General features: G+C 45.1%; 1 protein-coding gene across 1 annotated transcript; it reads left to right on the forward strand.

Annotated features, from left to right (window-relative positions):
- Positions 1-6: 6 nt before the first annotated feature.
- NABP1 (nucleic acid binding protein 1) lies at positions 7-9,312 on the forward strand. Its single transcript, XM_010713378.3, has 6 exons — positions 7-106; positions 242-380; positions 3,385-3,456; positions 4,790-4,862; positions 5,092-5,158; positions 6,530-9,312. Exons 1-6 carry the CDS (start codon positions 16-18, stop codon positions 6,715-6,717), a joined length of 630 nt encoding a protein of 209 aa, XP_010711680.1. The 5' UTR covers positions 7-15; the 3' UTR covers positions 6,718-9,312.
- The last annotated feature ends 3,919 nt before the right edge of the window (positions 9,313-13,231 follow it).

Consider the following 13,231-nt stretch of genomic DNA (forward strand, 5'->3'; position numbering starts at 1 on the left):
CCCGCCGGCCGCAGCATGAGCGCGGCGAGCGATGCGTACGTCTTTATAAAAGACATAAAACCCGGACTGAAAAACTTAAATGTCGTCTTTATTGTGCTGGAGATCGGTAAGTGGCGGTCCCACGCCCCGCCCGGGCCGCCCACGTCCCGCGGAGCCGCGGCCTGGCCGCGCCGTGCCCCGCAGCGCGCTTCCCCCCTCCCTCTCTTCCTCTCTCCTTTCCACCCTCCCTTCCTTCCCGCAGGGCGCGTCACCAAGACCAAGGACGGGCACGAGGTGAGGTCCTGCAAGGTGGCCGACAAGACGGGCAGCATCACCATCTCCGTGTGGGACGAGATCGGCAGCCTCATCCAGCCGGGGGACATCATCCGCCTCACCAAAGGGTGCGTAGGGGCCTCGGGTCGCCGCCTGGCCCGGGGAGTTCTTTGTCACCGTACGAAGGCTCGGGGTTGGAAGCAGGCTTGTGTTCCGCGTGGGGAGCCGCGGCCCGCCCCGTTCGGGCTGGTTCCGTGCGCTGGGGCAGTCCGGGGCCGTTTGCCAAATGAAAGCGGTCCGCTCCGGCCCGGGGCTGCCCAGCGCCAGCGTGTGCTCTGCTAGGTGGTGGGAGGGGCCTGCGCTTGTCACGGCGGCTGTGCTGGGGCCCGAAAGAGCTGTTCTCTGGAGCTCTTGTAATAGGGAGTGTGTGCGGCAGACGGCCCCCGTCTGTAAACGAAGCAGGGCAGGGAGAACCGTGTGCTTGTCTTTACAGCATGAACTGTACCCCGGCAGTCGGCTCTTCAACGAAAGGCAGGAATAGCGTCTCTAATGTAAAAAAGTTGCTTTTCGTTGCAGTGGATATAGCAGAAATGACAGGCATGGGAGAGTCTTCTCACGTTCACCGTAAGCCTGCACACTAGGGCTACACTGCTGAGCCTAAGTTTGGGTAGGTGCCAATTGATTTCTCACAGTAAAACCACCCATACCGTGCTTCATGGATGTGGCAAGGTAAACAAGCAAACAGAAAAAACCCCAGCAATTTAAAAATCCTTTTTCACTTCAGTTTACCAGTTACACAGTAGCAGTTGGTTTCATTTGAGTTCATGTTAGTTACTTTACTCTTCAAATATATTGCGCTGATACTTTCTGCCACAGGACTGCAGGAGATGGTGATACTACTGCACGTGTTAAGCTCCTTTTAATTTGTGCTTATGAAAAAAAATAATGAGAAGGTTACTTTGTGGAGCTGTTACCTGAAATCCTCCACTTGTTCATTTCAGTGTAGTTCCTGATTTTTAGAAAGAAACTGGATGACCCTTGCTGCCAAGCCTGCTTCTTCCTGTGCAGACTTTTTCTGTGAAACGGGCGGACTCCTTAGCAGAGGAGGTTCTGGGGAAGCCTGCTTGCGGGGAGAGCACGTGGCAGTGCTGGGGCACTGAAATGTGCAGAGCGAAACCAGGGCTCTGGGCCAGGATAGGGCCTCACGCATAGCTGACGTTGAAACAAGTTATGATTCTCCTTAGCAGCGTTTTCTGACAGTGGCTTGCTGCAGCTGCTCTAATAGTTCAGTGCTGCCAGTGGGAGGGTCATTGCATCTCTTCATGTTGAAAACTGAGTTTGGCTTGTAGGAATTAAATCTATGAGCTGACATCCACCATCTTTATAGGTGGTTAAGTCATGCCTTTGTTTACGTGAATTGCAAGCCTGCTTTAGACTGTGTAATTGCACAAGCTAAGTACATTCTAGTTTGGCTCTTCTATTTGAAAAATGCCTTTAAGCAGGCATATGGGGTTCTCTGAACGCATATTAAATTCAGTTTGGTTTCAGTGTGGGATGTTGCCATTGAAAGACAGGTAGATTTCAGCTCTGTTCAGTAGGGTAATCTGATTATTTCCAGTGCAAGCTGCTTATTCTTGCAAGTAGTAAAGCTTAGCTAGGCTTTATATGTAAATGTACCTTTCTTCTGCTGAGTTTCCAGCAGTTTTAGATGCATTTCTGTGCAAAAGCAGGCACCGTTGTTGTTTACCATCACTGGCTGATTAACTCATTTACAGGAAGCTGCTCCAGTTAGCGTTTCAAAATTCAAAGTTCTTGAGTTGAGTGTTGTAGGGCCAACTCTTTCTGTGGCAAAGCCCACATAGCTGGAATAATTCTGTGCTGGAGGGTATCAAGATTTGCTGAGTCTTGTCCCAGTAAATGTGTGCTTTGTTTTTCACTTGTTTCTATTTTCCTTTGTGCTCTGCATGAAGTCTATCCAGCTAACTAGTTATTAAAGGTGAAACACAGAGGGAACCATCTTTAAAGCGTAAGGTGGCACCACAAGCTGAAAAGCATGACTTGTGCTTCTAAGACAGGCTCCAAACCAACACGGCACTGTTTGTGCCGAACAGAGGTTACCATTGCACTGCTATTAGGGTCCTGTTCTGCCGGCGGGGCCCCTCCCTGGTGCTTCTGCTGGGGGCCCTGTGAATTGTTAAGGCAAAAGACAGGAGGAGAGCTCCTTATCTATATTGCGAAGATAGACCCGGAACATAAGGAAGTGGTGACTCCAGATTATCAGTGACTCCTGAAGGTGGAATGTGTGGGGCTTATGCTTCGTTTGCAGGAAGATCAACACGCCTGTACTCCTTTTAGGTCCCTAGCACTACATCCGGGCTTCCAGTGTGAATTTTGCCTTGTTATCCTTACGCGATGCCACTCTCTGAAAGGAACAACTCCACAGAAGGTTTTATATAAACCCGGATTTCAGTGCCTGGAGCCATTTGTCACTTGTGCTCTGTCCTGTGAATGTTTCTGCTATCCGAAAATGCTAATAGTGTATTTCTTTATGTCAGTTGGAGCACTGTGTTCAGACTTGTGCCTTAAAATGCTAAGGATCAGTACTGAAAAAGCCCTTCCTATTCTACATATTGCTAGTAAAATCTGTATTCTTCAGTGAACGAAGGTAATTCTTGAAAGTCTTGAATTCTTGAATGATCTTGAAGGTTTTTCCCAACCTTGGCCATTCTGTGATTCTTCCTGGCACTTACTAACAGGTAATGAATTGAGACTTGTCACTGAATGGTAACACGGGTCCTGCTTTTGGCAAAATGCCTTTTCTGCAGGAATGGGTCACAAGGTTTTCTCTAGCCGTGGAAAGAGCAAGTCTCAAAATAGTTGGCTGGCCTCCTGGAATTCCCGAGGGGTTCAGCTGAGCTTTCAGTAACTTTTGCTAGAGGTAAAATGTAAAGATGAAAATCTTTTAGTGCCTTAAAGTTGATAACACTTGAGGTCCCTGTGGCTTGTTTAGGGTGTTAATTCTGATATGAAGTACCTTTCAACCCTTGAAGATGTCATATTTCTACTTGATTTTTCAGCAATGGTGTTTCTCTTCGTCTAAGAGACTGCTTTGCTTGTCCTCTCTTTGGCCAGGTATGCATCTCTGTGGAAAGGGTGCTTGACACTTTACACGGGACGAGGAGGCGAGCTGCATAAAATCGGGGAGTAAGTATTGCACATCCATGTCGTGGTTTTATGTTCAGTTCTCAGCAGAGCATTGTGGTAAGTATAAGATGTGGTGGCTCTGAATACATAAATGCTAGGCCAGCAAAGCTGTGTTGTGTGGTGACAGATAGGTAGAATAAGGGTACTTGTGACGTGAGTTTCCACATTTGTTGCAGTGACTTCCAGTCCTCTCTGGTTAAGCGTGTTGAGGTAGATTAGCCTCTGCCATGGCACAGGTCTGGATTTTAAAGGTTAGGCGGTGATGGGATGGCATATAAATGACTAAGGACTTAGTCACTCAGCTTGAGTTACCATTCTGATGGAAGTCTTGTGTCTCTAATCATGCTTGAGAGAAGAATTACAAAAAAGGAAGACAAAGGTAACTTGAGTGAATCGTATCTAAACAGAAACAAGCCTCATTAAACTGTCTTTAAACAGTTTACTAAGTGAGATGGTGACTTTTTGTGGCTCAGAAGGAGTAAGGCGGTTGGCAGGCAACAGGTAAAATAGCAACAATTCTAAACAGAAGAGTACTTCTGTTGCTACACAGTGCTGCAGGAACCGTTGTAGTCATTGGAGAAGTAGTGCTATGGGATGGCCTCTTCTTAGATGAGGAATGATCTGTGCATTTTCTTAGTGCCAAGTCATTGCCTCAGTGTTAGCATCCAGAGGGGTTTTAAGTCTGACAGGTTGGCCTGAGGTGAGTCTTAGTCTAGATTCTGCCTCCCAGCGGGAGCTGTACTTTTGTTTAGCAACTGAGTTGTTTAATGATCCGAATCGGTATTCGTGCTATAATTTCTATGTGGTTACTAAGTTGGGCCTATTTGTTAAGAGTCCCCTTAAGTGGGAAAGGATGCTCTGAATTTTGTTCCTGTTTTGGGCTTTTCTGCATTATTATGGTAAGGGGGTGCTCATTGCATGGGAATGTGTGGGAGTATTTGTTTTCCCTAGATAACTAAGGCAGCCAAAGTCTGGGAGCAGGCTGGGTGGCTGTCTCAGGTGACCTTGTGACTGGGTGCTGGACGAAACTGCAGAGATGAGAGATGTGAGGGGAGCTCTTTGTTACATTTTGTTTTCTTCTGGCTGTTTTACTTGCTAGAGCAAACGTCTACTTTCCTCTGCTTGACAGAAATAGGTGTGACGGCTTCACCACAATCCTACACAGGGATCAAACAACTAGCAAGGCCTTTTAAAACCTACTGACTTTCTGAAGGAGAGGGCTCTGGATTAGTTCTTGGTGGTGGGATGTGTGGAAGAAACGTTCTTTGAGTAGCAGGGTTGAGAAATTTAAGAACAGTTTTAGAACTTGCCCATAATGGTAATTTCTCCTCAGGTTCTGCATGGTATACTCAGAAGTGCCGAACTTCAGTGAGCCCAACTCAGAACACATTGGACAGAACAAAATGGTATGTTAAACTTGTCTGAGACTTCCACCGTCAAGTGCTCTTTGTTACGAATACTGTGACTCGTCTGGAAAAATGGTCTTGAACTAATAAGTAGATTTAAGTCAATAACTGGAGTAACAGGTAACTTCTATATCAAGCTGCAATAAGAACACGGGAAGAAAATCAATCCCTTCATGTGAAATTACGAAAACTTCTCTGATCCGTGTTTTTTTTTTATATCTCTCTGAAGGCACAAGGTGAACAGAATAATAGTTCTGCATCAAGTAATATGGGTTCTTGTACTTTCGGGCCACTGGGTAAGTCATCTTTCATTTTGTGGAAGTGTAAGTATGTCTATGAGAATGAAAAAAAGTTTATTTTAAGGTTCTGTTCTACTGTGTGGCAACCATGTACTACACTTCAAAGAGTCTTTTGAGTGGGGACTGAGCCTGCCAGCAGATAAACACAGACATTTCCAGAGTAATGGCTTTGGGGTTTGTCTCCGAGAAGAGGAAGAGATAGGAATATTCATGGTACCTGTACATATAAAGGGGTTTTACTAATTCTGGATTGTTTTGGTGCTTTTAAGGATTTTGACAGCACTTGAAATTCTGCTTATTAAATGGAGTAGAAGGTGACGTTTTGTTTAAACCACCTGAGATCTGGGCCTTAAAAATCTTGCCCATTACCGTGGTTTTCCTGCCAGGTTAGCTCCTCAAAATAGATACAAGTGGTGGTAATCTGAATTCTAATAACTGATCTGACTGTGGTTTTGTAATACAGTCTATTTAAATGTTAAAGCTTGAAGTTGCTTCCAAGTCGTGAGTGGGTGTAAGCTCAGAGGGAACCTTATTTGTGGCTGCCTACACAAAGCCCGGACTCGGTGCCTGGTGTCGTACAGCTAAACTCTGCTGATGGATGACTGCAAACTGATAAATAACCCACTGCTCCAAAGCTCTGTTTAACTTCTAAACAGTGACTGTCTGCTTCTTTCATAATGTGATTATCGTTTAATATTTTACTTCACTTAGGAGCCTTCTTTTCTTCTTTGAAAGCAAACGCTTCTGAGTAAAGAAGGGCAGTGCTTTCTTAGGCCAGTCTCTCGTTTTCCTGAATGAGCCAAGTGGCATTTAAACCAGTTGTTATGTAGGCACATCTTCAGAGGAGGTGATAACAAAACATGAACAGTGATGCTTAAGTATCCAATTCATGAGTACTTAGTGCTAGCTGACTTATTTCTGTGACTGGATCTCACTGGATAGCTTTCTATTCCTAAGTCTGGTAATGGGAAATAATGCAATAAGCTATGCACGGCCTGCTTTCCTTTTGCTTGTTTCTTTTTGATTTCTGCCCTGCTGTGTCTCTGGAATATCTTGGTGTGCTACCTACGAGCCAGTGTTTCTGAAAGCATCAGTCTAGTTTCATTAGGCTGCTATCTCTCCTGTGCAAAGAGTTGTCATGCAGGTACCTGTGGCCTGTCTTGCTTTAGTTGGAAGTGGATGGAAGGGATGGGGGAGAGAAGGTAAGTTGCAGGCTGGGGCCTTGGGAAAGCCAGAGAGGCTCTTTGTAGTGCTCGGGGTTTGTTGGTCGCTGCGGACTCTCTGTTCCCTGCTGTTAACTTGTGTGGGGAAACAGTGACTTCAGTCAATGGAACTTGTGATGACCTTTTTTTTTTTTGTCTTTTCTAGGAAATGGTTTACAAACTGGACCCGAATCGAGTGGATTTCCATTTACATATAATCACGGCCACTCTTACGCAAGTAGTGGGAGAGGCAATGGACGAGGACCTGTAAATCCAGCAACAGCTAATAGTGTTCAGCCTCTTCCTCCTGCTGTCAGTAATGGGAGGGACCCACGCAGAGCCTTTAAAAGATGACTATGCCAAATGTGGTTGTACAGCTTGCTTAAACTCTACACTCTACTTGAACACTTATTGCACTTTTATTTATGGTTAACTGTGAACCAGTTTGTCTTATTTTTTTTTTTCCTTTTTGGTCTATGGAGCAAACTTAATGTGATATTGTTGTTTTGCTTAGGGAAGCACAGGGAGTCTTCCCATAAATTAAAGGAGTAGGGAGAAAAGGTGGATAATAAAGAGGGTTGAGGGGTAATGGTTTGAAGAGTCTCAATTAAAACTCAGTACCTTATGTCAAGTGGAAGCAAATTTTGGTAACGTGTATGTATTTTTCTGTTTCTCTTGGTCAACCGTAGAGCCTTAAATGGTTTGTCATGTCCTGTGTGCACATACGTTGACTTCCAATAGAGTTTAGTGGGAGTACTTCGTATTGGAAGAGAAATGATGGAGAAGGGCAATGATGCCGTAGTGAACTAGGTGTCCTTAGAATGAGTTGAGCTTGCAAAAGCAGTAAGTATAAGGAAGTGATGTGGTCAGCACTTTGTGGTGCCTCCTAAATCAGAACTATTAACGCAGATAGAAGTTGAAGACCTCGGAAGTGTCTTGAGGCCTGACCTCTGATTCCAAAAGAACTTCTCAATACTTCTCAGTAATACACCATTATCAGTGTCAAGGAGAGCAACACTGATTATTTTTTGCTTTGGGTAGAAGCTTGGATACTCATTCTTGCTTTGCTTGGAATGTGACATCTAAATACAGGTAGCACTGTTCGTAGCTACTCCTGGTGTAGAAAGCTCAGAGCTGCTTTGACAGGACCCTGCATCTCCAGGAAAGAATGAGTTTCAGAAACTGTTCTCAAATGCTGCATTGCATCTCTCTTCAATGAGGCTGCCTACTTTTCCTTCATTCACTTTTCCAAATGAATTATACATAAGATCATGCTGGATGTGTTGATTGCAGAGGTACTGGCCAAGCACACAGCTGCAGTTCTGATGCTTTAAGCTTTTGTCCCTCTGTTTTATATGGAATACGAGTTATCCCTTAGAGAAATTAACCCCCACCCCAATCTTCCTGGGAGGGAAATAGCTGTGGTTTTATTTCTGTTATGACAAATGTTTTGAGTCTAGATATTAAGAGTTCTGTGCCATATTCCAGATCAGGTTTAAAATACAACTTTGAAGCTGAGATGTCATACTGGATTCATCTGTTTAACTCTTCTTATAGCTGACCTCTCAAATAAAAATTGCACTAACCATTTAAAAAACAAATCTAACTCTCTTTGTCAAGCCAAAAAGACTTTGTGACAAAATGCTATTTCTGAATTGCAAGTTGTCTCTGTCATCCTTGTTAGTTGAATATATCCCTAAATTATTGCTGTTTACAAGTTATGTTTGATATGTTTGGTACTCTATCAAGATGTGTTGACAGTTGCCTCTAAGGGGCAAAGGTTCTTTGCTTAATTCTGAAATACCAATCTGTCTTTTAAAAGCAGGTGGCAGCAGCAGCAAATATCTGAAGGGAGCTCTAGGGAGACTTGCGTGCTGTTTGTCTCCAGTTCAAGTGCTTTCCTGATGCCTGCTGCCAAATTTGTCTGGCGTACAGGGGAGGGTGACACGCCTCCTGAGGACACTCGCTGGTGCCGCTGCAGGACGACAGTGGTAACTTGTAAACCTTAAGCACGCCGTGAGTTCTGGGGAGGTGGTGTAAGGAAATGTGTAACTCAGGGACTTCAAATTGCTTATGTATTTAGAAAAATAAGACCTCGCATAGAGTATAGACGTGTGGAGGAGCTTTTATGTGGCGTTGCTTTAAGATGTTTGATATGCTTGTGAGAAGGAAGCCAGGAGGACTGCTAAACCTGTGAAGTACACGTGACGTGTTCCAAAGGTAAATGAGATGCGAATATGGTGTGAGAGCTGTGCTTTGCAGTCACAGCTGTAACTGTAGTAAGCGAGCAGTGCAATTGATAGCACGGTGGTGACTTTGTATTTGTTGGGATTTCTCAGTCGTGGATCTCTGCAATCCCGGTGATCTTGGTTTCTCTACGATAATAAAGAAGGTTGATTATAGTTCTGAACCCATTCTCGGTGTATGCTGAGGTACCTATCTGGTGTTTTCAGCTCTATGCATTTGGGCTTTTTATTAAGCTAATAAATGAAGTTGTTCACGTACAAAATGGAGATTACTGCTGATAAATGATGTGAAGTTTAAATGTTTGCTGTGAAATGGACAATTGATTTGCAGTTGGGAGGAAAAAAGCACAAGAGGCTGGTCTCCGTGTTTTCAAGGTTAGTAACATTCCTGCTTCGTGTATCTTGTGTGAAACTATTCCAGTTTATTAATGAATTTTTACTTCTTTGCAGGGGAGATCCGTGCCCTGAAAAGTCGCATGGACTTAACGTAAATAATCATAGCAACTTTTCAAGGTTCCTCTGAGCTTCCTGTGAACCTAATACAAAACAGTTATTTCCCTCAGAGGTATCGGTGTCAAGATAGAGAGCCCTCAACTTGTAGAGGCATCTGCGAGCCTGCCTTGCATCTGGATCCTGTCACCTTGCTGTATGGAGACTTGCACAGAAACATTTCTCTGTATAAACAAGCAGTGGTCACGAATTTCTCAGACACCATAAGCCTGTTTGTGTGGCCTGCTGGTTAGGACTATAGGAAGTTCTTAACACAAGTCTTGAGGTAGATCCTGCACAGCCCTTCCTTTAGATTATTCTCATTTTATGTAGTGTGGATCACAGAAGGAGCAACTTGGAAGATGCTCACTTGTCCAAACTACAGTCTGCAGTGCAGCTAGGTATCCCAATCACTAGCGCTGCTGTCTTCCCCTGCGCCCAAGGGACTGCTCCAGACTTTAGCAATATTGCAGTGCAAAGTTTTGCTGCGTGCTTAAGTCTTTTCTCAGAATGAGTCTTTCCCACTTCTTCAAGTGAAAAAGCAACCCTGTACTGTCAGACACCACTCAGCCTTCAACATGTGCTGAGGCCATGTGATCTACATCCACAGAAACAAGGGGGGGAGGAAGGGGTGCTAAGTAACATGAAACCAGAGATTATGCATCACAGGCTGCGGTCTTGTTACAAGATATCTGAATAGCTTTGGCCTTTAGTTAAAACTGCCCAGGCTGCAGTCCTGTGCAGATTTTAAGTATTGCACGAGTGCTGTTAAGTGTATGGGCACTGAGTGCTGCTTCTGTAAAGATGCTATGGACTGTGTGAGATCTTCCCTGTGTACTGAGGTCTGTATAGGTGGCAGAACTATTGTGAGGATGCTGGTCTCAGCCTGACAGGTCGTATCCCTGAGCCCAAGTGAATTTTTGTAGGCCCTAATGCCCACGTTTTTCTTGTGGGCTGGTTGTTCTGTGTCCTCTACAGCTAATGCCCTTACGGTCCCAAAACCAAGAGTTGTTGCCTGTTCTCATAGAGGCAGGTTCAAGCGTTTCAGCTGGAGCTTCCCTGCTGTGTTCTCAGAGGCCCAGTGTTTTCCCTGCTTGTCTTGCATTTGCTCTGTTTTTTTCTAGCCAGTGAGCCAAGCAGTTCTTAGCATGACCAAGTGCAATCTGGCAGTGTTCTCCAGGGAAGCCCAGCATGTCTCTGCATGGCTGAATTAGCCAGGGGCTTGCCCTTAACCATCCCACATTGATCAACTGCAGGAGGTTTTCCCCTTAGCTGAGTACCAGCGTGTCACAGGAAAGTGTGGGCAGCCTGGGTCCTGTGACAGCGTACCCACATCCCATTTCATCCGTAAAACCAAGCAGGGGGCAATTGCCCCTGCGTCACTTCAACAACTCATTCAGAGAAGAGCTTCCTGACTTGAGCTGTAGTCACGTTATTCATGCCTTTTTCGGTTCCAGGGAGTTTGAGCTTGTTGCAGCCCTTTGTTTGGCTTATGCTTTTTGATCCATTCTGTGCTGGGCATGTGTGTGCGTATGTATACGTGTGAGCACAGCTTGCAGCAGGGATGGAAAAAATCCTAAGGAAGCGAGTTACTAAACTACAGAGGGTGGAGTTCAAAGGGATTAGAAACTAAGTTTGGCGATGACTAAGGGGAACAGTTAAGGGCTATGTTTAGCTTTTTAATTTTTCCAAATTCCTGATGTTTGTCTTTTTTTTTTTTTTTTTTCTCAGGAAGAAAGCAATGTAGATATAAGAGCTGTGTCTACAGCCACGCTCCCAGCTGATAAACAGGGACCAGGTTTGTACATTTCTTAGGGAGCAAGATTAGGAAAGGAATAAAACATCAGGATTTGTCAGAGCTCAGGAAGGAGAATTCTCGTGCACTGGAAACTACGTTCAGAGCTAGTTCTCTCCTGTGAGCTGAAATGGGGTGGAGTCTGTGCTGCTCAGGGGAAGTCCAAGGCGCTGCTGCACTCCAGTGCTGAGCAGCTGCCATGGGGTAGGGAAACTGGCACGTAAAAGGAAAAATCAGCTTAAAAATTGATAACCCAAGCTCTCAAATAGTGCGGTTGCACGTTGCAGGACCCCGTAGTGGTGTGTGAGTTCTCACTGCATGTGATCACGGTTTGCCTTTGGCCTTGTGCAGGCAGTAAGATGGCACCTGTGAAAGCAGAGCTGATGGGCAGAGCTGCTGGGAGCTGAACTCAGCATTGGTGTAGAAGCTGAATGCAATGGAAAAGCTGAAAGCCACAGCTGATGCGTAGGCTTTTCTTTCTCAATTGAGAAATTTATATAAACAGGTGAATTTCGCATTTCTCTCTCTTTATTCCTCTTTTTTTTTTTTTCTGAAGGGGAAGGGTAAGCCCTACATCCTGCCAGGTGGGCTGTGCAGCCATTTGCGTCTGATCTGTTCCACCTGGTGCTGCTCCTGGGCCGGGCCCTTTGCAATGGGGCAGGCACATGGGATTTCTCAGACATATATTCCTGCTTGCTTGGGAAACCGTTGTAGCTGGGAGGCAGCGGGGAAAAGCCTGGAACAGGAGAGCGGGTGACTTTTGCAGGTAGATGTTTAAAACGTTTGGACAAATGCTGTCAGGAGCGGCTTGGGGAGAGGGGGAGTGATTTTGGTGCAGGGCAAAGCGTGAGGATGCATTAAATGATCTCCTGAAGGTCTTTCGACCGTTATTTTCTATGATTTATGCATTAGCTTCATTTTTGTCATTTCCTCTTTCCTAGGTTGATTAATACTAAATTTAATTTTCCGTAATCAACTTGAGCATGCAACTTGAAGAGATGAGGTTTAGGCTGATTGCAGTAAAAGTCTACCTATCCTGTCTAGCTTGAATAAAGCAAAACTATTTTTATCTCTAAATTATGCAATATTTTCATGGAGCTTTGCAGCCTACTTACATTTAGCCTTGGAATGGAGTGCTCTGTTTTTTCAAATCACCTAATACCAACTTTGAAAATGGGTTTTTTAATTATGAGGGACCCACCTGCATGCCATCAACCAAATTATTAGCAAGGCAGGGAAGGATAACCAGTATTGCTGTCAGACTTCAACTGCATGCAAAAAAGGTTTAAATGCCAGGAACAGAAGTTGCCAAGAAATAACTTAAAACACCAGGTGCTGGAGGAACAAATTAATATGTCTTATTTTTAGAAATAGCTAATGAAGGCCCGATGCTGGCTTTTCCGTGTACAGCAGCACTTGACTGGGCAAGAAATCCAACGAAAGAACACAACGAAAGATGCAATTTAATTAAAAGCCTTAATTAGGGAGGAAAAGAGAACCTGCTTGCTTCCTTCTGTAATATGTGAGACTCCGGTGAGCTGTTCCTGTGCTCTTACTTATCAGAGTTGCCTTTGATGTGGTTTGGGATGACCTTGAAGTAAGAAAGTCCTGTGCAGAAGCTGTTCCTCAAAGCCTTTCTGCAGTACTTGCAGTTGAGTTTCTTTCTGGCTGCACGTTGCTGCTGGCAGGGCCCACTGCTAGGAACAGCGAGCCTTAATGTTCTCACTCAGCTGATTTCCTCCAGTGGTGCAGGGAGGATGCAGGACCTCAGACATTAATGAGTGTCGTGAAGCCAATAGGAGCGATATCATAGAATCCTTAGAGTTGGAAGGGACCTTAAAGGCCATCTAGTCCAGCTGCCACAATAAACAGGGACACCGCAGCTAGATCAGGTTGCCCAGGACCTGGTCCAGCGGGGCCTTGAAAGCCTCCAGGGACAGGGCATGCAATACTCCTGTAAAAGACTTTTTCCTTATATCCAACCTAAATCTATTTTTAAGCTTGAAGCCGTTTCCGCTTGTCCTGTCACCACCGACTCTGCTAAAGAGTCTGTCTCCTTCCTTCCTGTAGCTTCCCTTTTTGAAAGGCCGCTCTCGAGTCTCCCCAGAGCAATCTCTTCTCCAGGCTGAACCGCCCCAGCTCTCAGCCTGTCCTCACAGGAGAGGTGTTCCATTCCATGGATGATTTCTGTGGCCCTCCTTTGGATACGCTCCGAAAGGTTGATGTCTTTTCTAGACTGAGGACTCCACATCTGGACACAGAACTCCGGTCTCGCCCTCACCGGCGCAGAGTAGAGGGGCAGCTTTGGAAAACTGCTGCAATAAGCTTCCAGTAGTTT

This window comes from Meleagris gallopavo, chromosome 7 (assembly GCF_000146605.3).
Source record: "Meleagris gallopavo isolate NT-WF06-2002-E0010 breed Aviagen turkey brand Nicholas breeding stock chromosome 7, Turkey_5.1, whole genome shotgun sequence".
NCBI lineage: Eukaryota > Metazoa > Chordata > Aves > Galliformes > Phasianidae > Meleagris > Meleagris gallopavo.

Coding starts and splice junctions, on each gene's coding strand:
- NABP1 (XM_010713378.3), top strand. CDS start 16: ATGAGCGCGGCGAGCGATGCGTACGTCTTTATAAAAGACATAAAACCC. Junction 107..241: donor CTTTATTGTGCTGGAGATCG/GTAAGTGGCGGT, acceptor TCCTTCCCGCAG/GGCGCGTCACCAAGACCAAG. Junction 5,159..6,529: donor TTGTACTTTCGGGCCACTGG/GTAAGTCATCTT, acceptor TGTCTTTTCTAG/GAAATGGTTTACAAACTGGA.